We start from the raw sequence: 15,088 nt of genomic DNA on the forward strand, positions 1-15,088 counted from the left end.
ATAGTGCAAACTTGTTAAATTTTAGAAAATATAAGTGATCATTTTAACAATTTGTTATATGCAAGTTAGAAAATATTGGTGTACTTCTTTTTACACACGAGTCCTGCCTAAATCAGGAGTTTGAAATTTCATTTACAAAGAGCTCTGGTTATATGAACTTTATTGTATTTTGCAATTTTAGTCACTTTGTACTGTTTGAAATACCATATCCCTCTGCTTCATGACGTAATCAGGCTTTTGTTGGTCTTTTAGGGTCTTGTGGGTTAAAAAAAAAACCCTCATTATTAATGCTGGTATTTCAGGATAGCCTAAAAGGTTTTTTAAAGATGGTTGTGAATATTTGAAAGATGAATGGAGTCAAATACAGGGCATTCCAAAACAATAAAGTGGTTAATATCACAACATATTCATAAGTTAGAGTGGTGCAGTCAAAGTCTAGACATAAATCCCATTAGAACATCTAGGGAATTCATTCTATTCATATAGTACCAAATCACAAAAAAACTAATCACAAAGCACTTTAAAAAATAAAAATAAAATTTTGTCCAGTCTTACAGTTTTATTACATAAGTTTCATTCTAGTTTTAATACAATTGATTCGATTTCATGTTATTTTAAGGTTTTAGACTTGGAAAATTAATGTCCACAGATGCTCCCCATCCAGTCTAACTGAGCTAGAGCTACTCGAAATAGTTGAGAGCTTGTATGGACAGCTTGTATTAACATAGAATTAAATACTTAAATTACCTGCAGCTATATTGGCACTGAAATGTAGTTCTTTAATGGCTTAGCAAAAAAAACTAGAATAGAAAATGCTGATAAGCAAGAGATCTCTCCAATTCACAGAGTTTATCTTTTTGTATCATATGAATAGTTTAACTATAGCCTCAGGACTGGCAGGATCCCCCCTCCTGAAGAGAGGATCTTATATCTGCTATTCCTAATGAAGGTAAAAATCACAAAGACTGCTGCAATTATAGACCGATATCAGTCTTACATATAGATTATTAACTTTTAATAGATAGTAAACACTTCATCTTCGGGTGAGGGGGTTTGGGTTTAGCAGGCCTCAAAGAATACTTCTATGAATACTTCTATGAATACTTCTAGATTCAATAAGTAAAACTACAAATGGAATATGGAATACAGTACTTGAAAATTATAAATCATACAAAGATATAAGTCCCTTGAGTTGGTTTGCTTGGGATTCGAGGTTCAGACCAGGTGTTTATGATGAAGGGTTCAAGCAGTAGGGAGATAAAGGTATTACAACAATATGTAAAATGGAAGAAAAGGGTAAGTTACTGAGTTTCAAAAACTTAAAGACAACATTTAAATTAGATGATCTGGATCAGTATGTTGCCTTGGTCTGAGCAGGTAAATTACACAATTTTGTGAATGGGATTAGATTATTTACATTTAAAGTAAGAAAAAAAACATCAATTTACTTATTTCAAATGCATAATATTGATCTTATTTTTGTGAGCAAAAATAATCAGTTATCATAATTGCTTGCTCAAATTAAGGATACACTTATTCTGAGAAATTATTACTTTTCATTTAGTTTAGTGTGATATGAAACAAATTTTTTATGGTAATATTTTCTGACAGAAGAGACTGTAACCAATTTGTCCCCTGGACCAATTTTAATATTTTGCATTTACATTTTACTTAAACCATTATTTAGAAATTACAGTTTACTTTAAGCTTCAGTTGTAAAAAAAAAAATATTTTCACCTGTTTAATCAGAAGTCTGCATCCTTGGATTTGTGGCTTACTTAATGTAATGTGTTTGTTTTTACTTTGTTCTGTGCCACCATAAAAAAAACACTCCCCCCTCCCCTCATTGTAAATTTCGTCTAGAACCGCCACAGATTAAAAAAAATAAAAATAAAATGGGGAAAGTAACACCGCCTATACCAAGGACGGGCAACTGCAGTTACTGGGGGCAGGTATCCTGCAACTTTTAGGTCCACTCTTGGTCCAACACACCTGAGTCAAACGGTTGAGTTACCTCCTCAGTTTGCAGTTGGTTCCTCCAGAGTCCTCCTAATCATTTAATTATTTTATTCAGGTGTGTTGAATGGCACATGTAAAGGCACATGTGAAAGTTGCAGGATAATGGAATTGGCCACCTCTGGCTCATACTCTCACATCTGCGTTTCTAAGACTTTCCACTAGAGGGAGTCACTGTACAGTCTGATGCTGAACATTTCTGACAGAAGATGAACAAGGAAACCTTTTATATCATGCCAAATTAATAAAAATATCTTAAGGAAAATAACAATTATTTCAAAGCTTATTACAAGGTTCATAATCTTTAAAATCTGGAATTTTATATATTCAGATTTCAGGACGAACATTACAGAAAAATATTTGATTTCTGTCAGGGTTCTGCCCTCTGTTTAAGTTTATTTTTTATTTTCTTGTCATTCTGTGTCTTTCTAGTTGTTTTCTGTCAGTTTTGTATTTCTTGAGTCACTCTCTGCTGCCCCATTGTGCCTATTTCCTTTCCTCTTGGCTTCCTTCTAGTTAGTTCTATTCACACCTGCTCCATATCAGCTCATTAGTCCTTTGTTCTGTTCTCCATATAATCACCACCTCTGCAGTTCCTTAATAATGCTTTCTCATTGTTTTGTTGCTTCCTCATCTCTTTGCTTTCTACGTGTGTTTTTCCCTGATGTTCATGTGTTTTTTTTTTCAGTATTTTTGTATTTTCCTGGATTTTTGCCTCAGTTGTCTGAGTCCTAAATCAAATCAGCAAAACTCATCTCTGCATCTGGTACCTCAAAAACCTCCACCCAACCTTGACAATTTCACAGATTTTTTTTTTTATTTTCAACTTTCTAAGACAAAAAAAAAGTTCATGAAACTTTACAGCTTCAGTTGATTTTACATTAGTATGAATTTTTATATTTTTTGATTTGCAACATTCCACCTTGCTTTTGTAGCCATCAGTATTTAGTCTTATGACTTCCCATCTCCATGCATTCGCTTGGGGAAAAAAAAGCAATTTCCCTTCTTTTCAGACTTTAAGTTAAATCAGCCATGTTGATGTTCAAACTCTGTCCCATTGTCCTTATTTTATAAATACAAACATCTAAGAATTGAATATAAATCAAGTCTAAGTTAGTCTAGACGCCAACCATAGCATTAAAAAGACTCTATAAGACTGACAAGTTTCAGCTCTGTGGAGTCTGTGATTTAATGAATATAAAGGAACTGCCCTTAAATTGTTTAAAGTAAAGTTATTGAAATCAAAATGTCACTGCAGAACAAAATGGAAAATAAATGCATTGAATCCTGTCGTTTAGACTTAGTTTTTTCTTCTCTTGGTAACATGTGACCAAAACATGTTGGTAGATATTGCATAAATCTCATTATTCCACTTTAGAAGAGTACGTTTAAAAAAATGAAATGCTTATTCCAATATAAAAACAGGTTTACACAAAATTGACTGTGAACAGGATGCACAAATTTTCCCCTTTTCAGAAACAACATTGAAGTCTTCTGTGGTGGTAATCTCTGAGAAAACGCTTTTGCAGACAACAGCTGTTGGGTTCAGACAGCTGCTTCTTACTGGGAGGAGCTGATGAGATAACCCACTGCTGGAACTAAGTTGACTTAACAGTTTGAAAAACACTAGAAGGTTCTTTAGAAGACAACTGGCTTTTCCAAGTGGGCAGCTTAAAACTTCTTAAACGATTAAAAAGTTGTTTTCATTCCTCAACATGTGCTTCGTTTATAACTGGTACTCCCTGTTAATTAAAAATGTCACTGTGAAAGGGAACACTGGCGTCTCAGCAACATCTATGATATATTTCAGCCTTTCATGTAAGGATGACAATTTGTGTCACATGGTGGCAGAACCAACTACATCTAAAAGAGAAAATGGCACATTTATATAGATTAAATCTGATTAATATTTGTGGCAATCATGAGTGAATCTGAATTTATGACTTCATTTCTGCGTTTTTGTAATCCAACAATAAGAATTAATGCAGGTATGTAAATGTAGATGATGTGTAGCTGAATTGAGACCGAAGGCAGAGATAATTAAATGAAAATGGAAGAAATGCAAAGAAAACAAGGATCGAATCTGTATCAAATAATCACAGTTGCAGAGTTTGATCAATATTTCACTTGTACCTTTGTTCTATATAGGAATGATTATGTTTAGGTAGGACATCAAGTCTAGTTTAGTAAATTAATGCTGGCAAATGATTGCCACCTGCAGACCAACATGGAAATTTAAGGTAAATAGTGTCTGAATCCTGTTAGTGGATGACCTACCCGCCCCAGCTGGTGAACAATACCTCCTTAATGACCAACCCTTAACAATCATAGACAGGTTTCAGGTATTACAGGAGACAATCCCCCCCCTTAATGGCAATCCCCCCTTTAACGACCGACCCCTAGAATCATAGACAGGTTCAGATATTACAGGCTAACGATGGAACTAACGACCCATTCATCGGTTACCATTGCATGTTTCCAAGCGATACAAGGCGTTGTCTATATAAGACTCAAACTCACTGCGGATCCAGACATTTGAATTGAGAAAGCTTCCTGGAGAGGTGGCGAAACGTCTTCAGATCTTGAAAACCAAGTCCAGTGGATATTTTTTGAATTTTTACGGAATGACTGGACACTAATAGCACATGTTAGTGGAAGTGTGTGAAATAAATCTACGGATGGATGGATGGATGGATGGATGGATGGATGGATGGATGGATGGATGGATGGATGGATGGATGGATGGATGGATGGATGGATGGATGGATGGATGGATGGATGGATGGATGGATGGATGGATGGATGGATGGATGTTTATTCTTCTATTTTATGTGTGATTTTTCATTTATATACAACATTGTAAAACAGATGTGGTAATAATAATACAATATTTATCATTGAGTTCTACGTACAGATTTATGAGGAACAGATTTTAATCTACACTATTTCAAATGTTTTGCCCTCACACAGGAATTCAAATTAAGCAGACATACACCCCTACTAATACCTGATAATTGTTCATAACAAAGTTCATCTTCTGCCATTGATTGAAACTTTATAATTTTACATTGGAACTGAGGTCTGTTCCAATGTGAGAATGATTCCAAGTGGTTAAGAACAAGAGGTTAAGAACAACAAACATAAAAATTTATAAATAGCCCCTACGTCAAAATGACTAAAGGTTTGTTAACTATGCTTTAAACCCAAACCAGTGGCTGTGAATCAACATTTTCTACTGAAGTCGATAAACATCCAGAGGTAAGTCAGAAGCTGAATAGTTTCCCTGCAACTTGATTTTTTTTTTATCATTGATAATTGAGGTTTAGTTTATCTGTGAAGCTAGATGTAAAATACAGACCCTATTCTTATTCTCATGAAATTTGCATGTTTTGCTTTTCCTCTATAACAGAATACATTTCAAATTAATAATAATGAAATGTTCAAATATTTTATCAAATTACAGAAATATATTAAAAAAAACAAGGAAAAAATAAACAAAACCCAACAAATGCACTCTATATATTGAAAATTCTTAATGAGAATGAATGAATCACATTTTAATAAAATACAGCTCTATATCAATTTTAGATCAGTTCTTTGCTGCTGTACTAAATAATTTAAAATAAATTGTATTTTTCTAAACTGGATACATTTCTCTAGCATTTTTTCTGAAGTGTTTAGTTTAATGTATTTGAACCCTTATACAGAGAGGTGTTCAAGAACATCTAGAATTTAGACAGAGATAACAGCGACGGGAGAATAAAAATATGCTGGAATTCATGTTTGCTCTGTTCAGTTTTCTACTTTGATGAACATGTTTCCATGAAGTTTTTTAGAACAGACATGTAAGGGCGAGCTTAAAGCACCACCCTTTCAGCTGAGCTGGAAATAAGACTTATCTTTTCACCATGTGTGTATGCAGCCCAGCAGCTGCAATGTAGTGCATTAGATAAGATTATTTTTTATGTACGTTCTGGCAGGAGGAGACAGAAAATGTCTAGACTTTATATTTTGGAAGATATCCAGACAAATCTAATTATATTACCTGATTGGAGAGCCTGGATTTCAAACTCTGCTTGGATCTTCTCTATCTGTGTTATAAGATATTTTTAAAGGTAGAACTCTGTATGTATCTGATAGTAATTAACTCTTCTAGAGTTCTACTAGAATTCTACTTTTTTTAAATTATTATTAAAACAAACAAAAAATGGAAGAGGAACTACAAAGTGAGCCATTTTCAAAAAATGTTATTCTTTACATATTCATCAAAATTTTTTTTTATATCACATTGAATTAGTTAAATCCAGTTGAGTATATCTCTAGATGGAAAATCTCACCTGCAATGGTCATTTTAACAGTGAGATCCTATGGTGCAGTCTAAATTTCTTTTATCGTATAAGGATTTCCTTTATCTCAGCAAAATGAATTTCATCTGTTGGACCGCCTCACATTTCCTATCTTGGGGGAGGTACTGGGTGTGCCTGTCCTCCTTCGAAGGCATAAAACCCTCAAGATCTTCAATCAACACGGTACTTAACTTAAACAGCCACAATGACAAGTCTTACTGCCAAGGACAAAGACACCGTGAAGGCCTTCTGGGCGAAGATCTCCCCCAAGGCAGCAGCCATTGGAGCAGATGCTCTTGGCAGGTAAATGGAATCAAAGCCATCAGTTTTCAGTCTCTCACTGGTTTCAATTAAACCCACTCTTTTGTTTTTTTCCCACTCAGGATGCTGGTGGTGTACCCACAGACCAAGACCTACTTCGCCCACTGGAATGACCTGAGCCCTGGCTCTGCCCCGGTGAAGAAGCACGGAGCTACAGTTATGGGTGGAGTTGGTGAGGCTGTTGGCAAAATCGACAATCTGACAGCCGGTCTCCTGAACCTCAGCGAGCTGCATGCCTTCACTCTGAGGGTGGACCCTGCTAATTTCAAGGTGAAGATTCAAAGCTTTTATTATTTTTTTGTATATACCTCCATTATATTACATGGAGACAATTTTGCTCAGTTAGGTAGATCAAAGTGTAATCTCCCGGGTTTTCTTTGCAGATTCTTGCTCACAACATCCTTGTGGTCTTGGCCTGCACCTTCCCCAGCGACTTCACCCCTGAGGTCCATGTGGCTATGGACAAGTTCCTGGCTGCTGTGGCCTTGGCTCTGTCTGAGAAGTACAGATAAATGCCTGGAGAAGAGATGGAAATGATTGAGTCCATTCCTAATGTGATAAATAAAGGCATAAATGTAAAAACACCAAAATAATTAATGATTCTTTTGTTCTGTGTCTGTTGTTTGCAAACGTGATCAAATTTGTTTGAAAATTCATAGCCATATGGGAGAAGATAAACATGTTTTATATATTCCATTTTAGAAACAATAACTGTTCTTTTGTCATGATAAGGGCCTGGGTGATGCGTTCAGAATGTTTCAGGTGGATTTGGTCAAAAGTACAAAAAAAATGAATGCCAATAATTTTATAATACCACAGAACACAGAAGACTCTCAAATTCCACTTGGTGATTTTAAAATTTTATTTAAAATAGAACTCAATAAAAAATAGCAACTTTTGGATTAAATTTATTTCAGACTGAAACAACCTGCATTTTGGTAATTTCTTTTTAAAATAATTATGGCTTAATGATAATAATAATAATAATAATAATAATAATAATAATAATAATAATAATAATAATAATAATAATAATAATAATAATATTAATACTAATAATAATAATAATCATATTAACATTTAACATATAAACATACACCAGTCTATATTTGTCAACATGAAAACAGTTTTGTGAAAACAGTGCTCTTAGGGCTCTCGTGCTTTTGGGGTCCAAACAGCAGTTATCCTTGCATGCTGGTTACTCACATTAGTTTATAGTTAAATAGCTCACATTGAAGAATTTTTGTAAGTTAGACTATTTGATTTACATTTTAAATACTATAAATTAACGTGAGAACTGGTTTTCTTTGGAACTAATTGACCAAACTCAACATTTATAAAAAAAAAAAAAAAAACTAACTATATATAATAATGTCAGCCCAATCCTAATTCTTAATCATGTGATAACCAGGGTCCTATTTTCTTAAAAAGAAGAAGCTTGACAGACTAAAAACTTGATCCTAACTGTGAAGTATGGTGATGTGCAGGGGTTTTTACAGCAGAGGGGAACTGGTTTGCCTCTTAAAATAGATTAAATTATGAGGAGAAATCATATTCAAATTCTCAAGGTAGATCTAGAAAGTTAAAGTTTAGAACTGATTTAAAGAATAACACAAAATCAGTTGAAAAAGTGGCTAAAGGACGACAAGAAACTTTTTTGGAGAGGTCCTCACAGTTGTCTGATATCAATCCCGTAGCAAATTTGTCGGCAGAGGGAAAAGGTTATCTATGAGCAAAGCAGCCTTCAAACCTGACTCAGTTGCACTTTTTTTTTTACAATCTATTAGATTAAATTATTTAGATATTTATTTTACTATAGTTAATGCACCAAGTCCAAAAAGGTTGAGGTTAATCCACACAGGCTTCTAATTATAACATCATTCGTCTATCGAATTAAACGTCTCACTACAATAAGAGACTAGACCAAAGAGACATTCGATCATGTGAATGAAATATATGACAATACTTGAAGCAAAATAAACTGATTATCAGCATAAGCAAGTAAAGTAGGGGAAATACATTTGTGGAATTTCCTCTTGTTCCGTTAGAATTGTCATAAAGACTAGAGCTATAATCACTTCTAAGAGCTTCTAAAATCCTTTTGAACATTCCCCAAAATAGATACTCCATATTTACCAGCTTAATGTGATTGACCTTTAGGTCCACCTTGAATTTTTAAACCACCCTGCTATTTTTGTTTTTGAAAAGATTTTGTCTTGTTCATCATTTTATGAATTGCAGTAATGCTCATTATACATAAAAGAGGCCTAAAAAAGGACAAAAATTTTTAATTTGCTCAAATATTTTATTGTTTTATTTTTTAGACCAAAACAATCAGTCTGAAAGGATCATGATTTAGGGTCTTTAGCTGGAGCACTCTAGTGGTACTGCTTTCTGAGGGAGGCCACAACCACAGCTAAGAACTTCTGGAAAGCTGCCTGGACATCAGCAGTGAAAGCTTCACCCATCTGAGAGGCAACCACGATGCTGAGGCAGTCGGAAAGAAGCTGCAGAGCAACAACATATCATCAGAAAACAATGAAAACCTGAACATGCAGTGAATGATAAGCAGTGAGGAGTTTTCATTACATTGAAGTTGTCAGGATCAACATGGAGCTTCTCAGAGTGCAGCACACTCAGGTCTTTGTATGTGGTCTTGATGTCATCCATGTTCTTCACAGCCTTTTCCAGACCAGCAAGGACAACCTGTCCATGAGCCGCCACTTTGGGGTTGGACTTTATAGCTTCCGCATTGTAGAGGTTTCCAAAGCTACCAAAGTACCTCTGAGTCCAGGGGTAGACAATCAGACACCTGAGAAGACATTTTGAGAATTATAGAGCAGCAGTATAACAAAACGCATTGATGAACACTGACTTTATTTTATAGTTTGTGATAATATAAGACAGTTGTTTTACCTGGAAAGAGCTGCAGGCCCCACGACAGCACTGTCGATTTTGGAGAAGATGTCCTTGATGGTGGCACGCTCGAAATCAGTCCACTGAACCATTTTTTCAAGCTGTTGTCGTTCCTGTCTTTAGCAGCTGCTGTGCTCACATGTCTGACACAAGGGAGAACTTTTAAAGCAAATCCATTCCCCCCACCCCAGAAGGCTGCATCTGATAGGGTAGGTGGGACAGACAAGAAGGTGACGTGATAAGTGTTTGGAACAAATGATAAGGGGTGTGCCGAGCTCCTGGGACAGAGCTTTTATCATAAACATGTTTAGCTTTACTTTCTGCTTCCTTATACAATGTGTTTCAGAAGCATTCTTATGACTTAAACTCTCTCAATTAAAGTTGAAACCAGAACTACAGATTATCTGACTTAGAGCTTTGGTGATTGACCACATCTTGTATTTACTTACGACAGGGCCTTCATAGAAAGTGGTTGTGCTAGATTTTATTTGGGAGTCGTGGGTTAAAGGGGAATTTATACTTACCCATGTCCCTTTTTTTAGGGTTCGTATTATATATTTAAAAACTTTGCATTGTTTCTCCCACTTTAGGTCAGTCTATCACATGAAATCTTTAATAAATATGTTGAGATCAGTGTTATTACAATGTAAATGGGTCATTATGCAAGGTACTGTATCTGTATGTTTCAGGTGCTGCAAACATAAAATTAATGCATTTATCTGTAACAATGGTTAATTGGGAGAAAAGTAGAAAATAAAATATTTTTGCCTAACACTTTAAAATTTCAAAAGCAATCTCCTTTTTTCTAAATTGGGAGAAAAAAAATCTTAGCTTAATTATTGTCTCCCAGATAAAGACAGTCCCGACACCTATTCTGTTTTTATTTAACTTTTTTTTGTGTGTGTGTCTTGATAAAATGAAATCAAACTGTGGATTTAAAAAGCAAAAAAATTTATTTTTACATAACGGCAAAAAATAGGTGACCTTTTGAAATGCTAGCATTAATATAATATATTTATATATTTTTCTATTTCTTTTTTATGTATTACTAAGAAAGATATTTTCTAGTTTAAAGAAACTTCTGAGACAGAAAGATCTTATCTCCAACATAGCTCTTTAGGATGACTTGGACCGCCTCCCATGGTGCTGGGTGTGCCTGTGCTCTTTCTCAGACATATAACTCTCACACTGTTGGTTTATTACTGAAATAGCAACAATGACTAGTCTTACTGCCAAGGATAAGAAAACTGTCAAAGACTTCTGGGAGAAGATCTCTCCCAATGCAGCGGCCATTGGAGCAGATGCTCTTGGCAGGTAATATGACCTAAAACCTTTTAATATCAACCACTTTTTCAAAAAATGCATTAATCCATTCTGTTTTGTCCCCACTCAGGATGCTGGTGGTATATCCCCAGACCAAGACCTACTTCTCTCATTGGAATGACCTGAGCCCTGGCTCTGCCCCAGTGAAAAAACACGGAGCTACAGTGATGGCTGGAGTTGGTGAGGCTGTGGCTAAAACTGAGAATCTGACAGCAGGTCTCCTGGACCTCAGCGAGCTGCATGCCTTCACTCTGAGAGTGGACCCTGCTAATTTCAAGGTGAATATTTTACACATGCATTCACCACAAACCTGCTTTATTTGGGCTGCATTGGTCCTTGTTTTCTATCAGTGTTGCTGAAGTCCAATGCCTCTCATCACCTGTTTCTTTATAGATTCTTGCCCACAACATCCTTGTGGTTCTGGCTATGAAACAGCCCAACGACTTCACCCCTGAGGTCCATGTGGCTATGGACAAATTTCTGGCTGCTGTTGCTCTTGCTTTGTCTGAAAAGTACAGATGAACTGCTGAATTTGGGAAAAAGAGATGATCAATAAACATGGATGGAAAAGCACAAAATGTTGATTTCTGTTTTGTTACTTGTAATTTGTGTGATTCCTTATCAAAACGGTTTTCAAAAGGTTATGAATCTGTTTAACCGCAACCGAGATAAAAAAATTAAAAATTAATAAAAAACCCACACTCTATATATGCTCAAGGGATAGAAGTGATAAATTAATCAAAACAGCAAAATGTAGCCTATTTTATAATCTGACTTTATCCTTAGTCCTGAAAGATTAAAATAATGAATTCCAGATTTATCAGAATTGCAGAAGTGTATGAAAAAAACAAGGAAAAAATAAACAAAAACACAATGAATTCACTCCATATAATGAAAATTGTAAATATTTTGCAGTTTTGGTTTTATAGAGGTTCTTACAAACAGTATATTTTTTTATGTTTAAATCTTTTAATTGTTAAACATTCTTTAAAAAGAGACAAACAAAAAACAAAAGAACAATCATAATATATCTCCCAAATGACAACATAGGCATGGCCTCTTTAAGACGGGTGACTTCCTTTGATTTATTGAGCATTGTCAAAACTACAGCATAAAGCAAAAGCCTTTAGGCAATTTATTGAGCTACAATGAATATGACACCATTATTGTGCTCATTAAATGTGTAGAAGAACTCTTCACATGGTTGTTACAGAAACAAAACTGAATGAATAGTTTTGGACCATAAAAGGAGTGTTTAAGAGTTAGTACATAGCTTCAGTTATTACAGCTAGAAACCACCAATCAGGCTTAAAATCTGCGTGTAGCGATGACCCACACCTGAACCCCTGAAGGTACATAAAGGCAGTAACAAAGCTGGCCTTCTATCACCTGAAGAAAATCTCCAGGATTAACAACTAATGTCTCAGAAGGACCTCATACCTTACTGCAAAAGTCTTTACAGGGCTGCCCAAATAGTGGATAATACAGCTGCAGTGGATCCAGTATGCTGCTGCCTGTGACCTCACCAAAAAAGTAAATGGAGCACATCAACCCAGTTCTAATGCACTTCCACTTACTCCCCCTATCTCCGAAAATAGACTTACAATACATCTGTTGGTCTATGAATCACTGAATGGCTTATGTCCAGAATTCATTACCGACTTATTGTCAATATATAGACCACAGAGACCTCTCAGGTGTTCTAGTTCAACTGTCTCTACTCTGGATAACCATCACTAGTGTGTGTGTGTGTGTGGGTGGGTGTGTTTTGGACAGTTATGTATATCAGTTAAACAATACCCCCCAAATCAGTGCATATTAAGGGCTTTGAACATATGAAATGTAAAATCAGCCATCACATTAATATATAATGGATGCATACTTAGGTGTTGTCCCACATAGAGATTTTATCTATATACTCTGTACAGTGCATGCCCTGTGAAATTGTTTAGAGGGGATTTTGTGTGATGAATTCCTTAATACATAGAGAGATGGAGGTAGAGCTCTGCTGGTTGGAAATAAAGAACAGGTGGCTTGAAAAACAGAGCTGTTTATCTGGTCTGCATTTGCAGGACTGCATCCTCTCCTTGATATTATTTCCTTGATTAGCTATGAGGCTTAGATAGGGAAAGTAGACTGGTTTAGCAAGTTCAGTAATAACAATGCAATTAATACACATCTGTTCACTCATCATGAATGGCTGTTCTGGCTTTGTATCTGATAAAACACATTGGACGAACATTAGAAGATAATGTGGTTCTACAAATCTGCAACTTGTGGAGTTTATTTATCTTATTTTGGTGTAATACCAGAGGTAACATAGGGGGATGCTGGATTGTTAAAAGGAGACACAGATACCTTCATAGCAGGTGTGCTGATTGTGGCAAACATACAGATTTTGACCATTGCCGTGGTTGTAATGCTTGTTTGATCGCTGTGTTGTGGCAAGTAAGTTACTATAAATGTACGACAGCAAAAGCATCTTGTTTCAAGAGCACAAAGGATCAACAAATGCTCTCAAAAAACATCAAGCTTCATTAATTGAAGGGGCGGATCAACCAAGTGACTATCAGCATCCCCTGAGAGGCTTCGGTTCGCTTTTTGTTTGTTTTTTTCTTTGTTCAAACAAGTCACTACATTCTCCTTCTGCACTTTGTGAATTTGATTTGCAAATGAAAATAAAGACTTAATTCCATCTCACAAAGGACTTTGGACCACATGACAACAGTTCATTAGATATTCTCATAGTTACAGTGCAGTACAATTACTCCTTGTACACAAAAATATGTTACCCAATAATTGTGACTCAACAAATGTAACTTGTTACTAGCCACCTCTAGTCTTAACTCAAGGAGCGTGGCAGTTGCTATTTGTATTCCTGAACATGAGTTATTTTAATTAAGAACTTACGTTTTCTTAATTGAATTATTTATATAAATTAACTTCCTGCGATGTTTGAAATATTCGGGATGTACATGTGATGAATTTAATAGTTTGCATTAATGTTGAAATGCTCATGCATAACTTCAATGAAAAGCATACTACTTAATATATCTAATAAATCAATAGTGTTGCTTTCCTTTTTTGGTTAAAATGTTATTGTATCAATAAATCCATAATTAGGCAGCTCGGTGCTTAGGCACTCTCCATGGTGCTACCTCTCATGGTGGTAGTTTGCTACACTCAATCCAGCACCCAGGATAGCTCCACGAGGCAGAGTGGAGATGGATGTGTTGAGATTTAGAGATGAATATCACAGCAGATTCCAAAAAGAATAATAGAGCACTCCTGTTTTTTCTACTTTAATTCAGTTTAGTATTTTAATACTTTGTATTTTTAGTTCTGTGATGCACTGGTCCAAAAACAAAGACCAAGACCTGATGCACCTGTCCAGTGGAGACAGGAGACAGACAACAGCTCCACCGTGACCCTGACAGAATAAGCAGGAGATGATGGATGGATGCTATTTTAAGATATTTATGGGATTACGTACATTTTTGATTTCTGTATGCTGCTTAAAATAAATTACACTCTTGTTCTGGCATAAAAAAAGGTGCAAAAAAAAAAATTTAAACTCATGAAAACCCGTATTACGAGTTTCATAATTGAGACCATATCATCTAAATCATACTCAGAGGTTTTTTAATAGTTTGTTTAGTAGTTTGGTTTTTTAACATAAATTAATAGCCTTTCTCAGATATAAATCCTGTTTGTGTTCGAAAAAATGACTTGAATAATTTCCCTTCGCAGATTAAAATACAAAACATAGAGGAAAATAAAAACAACATGTTTAATTGTAAGGTCGTATCTTCTCGGCTGCAAATTCTTGTCACGTTGATAAATGCGGGTTTAGTATTAAATCCTTCCAGCAGAGGACGCTCTATCATCAGCCAATAAACTAAAGATAGCGACCATAAAACAGGCTTAAATCGGAGGCAACCAGACATTCGCTCAGTTTTTCTGATAAGGTTTTAAAACCAATATGTGTCAGCTCTATCAGCTAGCACTATTATAACCTTTAGTTGGAGCTCTGAGCTTTTTAAGCCACAGGGAGTCTTTCCTCCAAAGCATATTACATGGAAATCAATGAGCCATCTGTCGTTCTCTTGGGTAGTTGTGGCCTTTATTTTATTTTATTTTATTTTTTAGGAGTTTTGTGTTTGGCT

General features: G+C 35.4%; 3 protein-coding genes across 3 annotated transcripts; 2 read left to right on the forward strand and 1 right to left on the reverse strand.

Moving 5' to 3' along the window:
• Positions 1-6,503: 6,503 nt before the first annotated feature.
• Positions 6,504-7,276, forward strand: LOC119785253 (hemoglobin embryonic subunit alpha). The gene is made up of 3 exons (XM_038287799.1): positions 6,504-6,665; positions 6,746-6,953; positions 7,067-7,276. The coding sequence occupies exons 1-3, from the start codon at positions 6,568-6,570 to the stop codon at positions 7,193-7,195; spliced, it is 435 nt and encodes a 144-aa protein (XP_038143727.1). The 5' UTR covers positions 6,504-6,567; the 3' UTR covers positions 7,196-7,276.
• Positions 7,277-8,967: 1,691 nt separating this feature from the next.
• On the reverse strand, positions 8,968-9,760 carry LOC119785273 (hemoglobin subunit beta-like). Its single transcript, XM_038287821.1, has 3 exons — positions 9,600-9,760; positions 9,273-9,495; positions 8,968-9,190 (listed from the first exon to the last, which is right to left on the reverse strand). The coding sequence occupies exons 1-3, from the start codon at positions 9,689-9,691 to the stop codon at positions 9,062-9,064; spliced, it is 444 nt and encodes a 147-aa protein (XP_038143749.1). The 5' UTR covers positions 9,692-9,760; the 3' UTR covers positions 8,968-9,061.
• Positions 9,761-10,749: 989 nt separating this feature from the next.
• Positions 10,750-11,500, forward strand: LOC119785275 (hemoglobin embryonic subunit alpha-like). Its single transcript, XM_038287823.1, has 3 exons — positions 10,750-10,913; positions 10,993-11,200; positions 11,316-11,500. Exons 1-3 carry the CDS (start codon positions 10,816-10,818, stop codon positions 11,442-11,444), a joined length of 435 nt encoding a protein of 144 aa, XP_038143751.1. The 5' UTR covers positions 10,750-10,815; the 3' UTR covers positions 11,445-11,500.
• Positions 11,501-15,088: the final 3,588 nt, after the last annotated feature.

Source organism: Cyprinodon tularosa, unplaced genomic scaffold, assembly GCF_016077235.1.
Source record: "Cyprinodon tularosa strain WSP-4 unplaced genomic scaffold, ASM1607723v1 ctg246, whole genome shotgun sequence".
In the NCBI taxonomy this organism is placed as follows: domain Eukaryota; kingdom Metazoa; phylum Chordata; class Actinopteri; order Cyprinodontiformes; family Cyprinodontidae; genus Cyprinodon; species Cyprinodon tularosa.

Bases quoted from the DNA above. Each gene is read 5' to 3' on its own strand.
- LOC119785253 (XM_038287799.1), top strand. From the start codon at position 6,568: ATGACAAGTCTTACTGCCAAGGACAAAGACACCGTGAAGGCCTTCTGG. The intron at 6,666-6,745 runs GTAAATGGAATC...TTTCCCACTCAG, and splicing joins GGAGCAGATGCTCTTGGCAG to GATGCTGGTGGTGTACCCAC. The intron at 6,954-7,066 runs GTGAAGATTCAA...TTTTCTTTGCAG, and splicing joins TGGACCCTGCTAATTTCAAG to ATTCTTGCTCACAACATCCT.
- LOC119785273 (XM_038287821.1), bottom strand. From the start codon at position 9,691: ATGGTTCAGTGGACTGATTTCGAGCGTGCCACCATCAAGGACATCTTC. The intron at 9,496-9,599 runs GTAAAACAACTG...ATGTCTTCTCAG, and splicing joins GGGCCTGCAGCTCTTTCCAG to GTGTCTGATTGTCTACCCCT. The intron at 9,191-9,272 runs GTAATGAAAACT...GTTGCTCTGCAG, and splicing joins TTGATCCTGACAACTTCAAT to CTTCTTTCCGACTGCCTCAG.
- LOC119785275 (XM_038287823.1), top strand. From the start codon at position 10,816: ATGACTAGTCTTACTGCCAAGGATAAGAAAACTGTCAAAGACTTCTGG. The intron at 10,914-10,992 runs GTAATATGACCT...GTCCCCACTCAG, and splicing joins GGAGCAGATGCTCTTGGCAG to GATGCTGGTGGTATATCCCC. The intron at 11,201-11,315 runs GTGAATATTTTA...GTTTCTTTATAG, and splicing joins TGGACCCTGCTAATTTCAAG to ATTCTTGCCCACAACATCCT.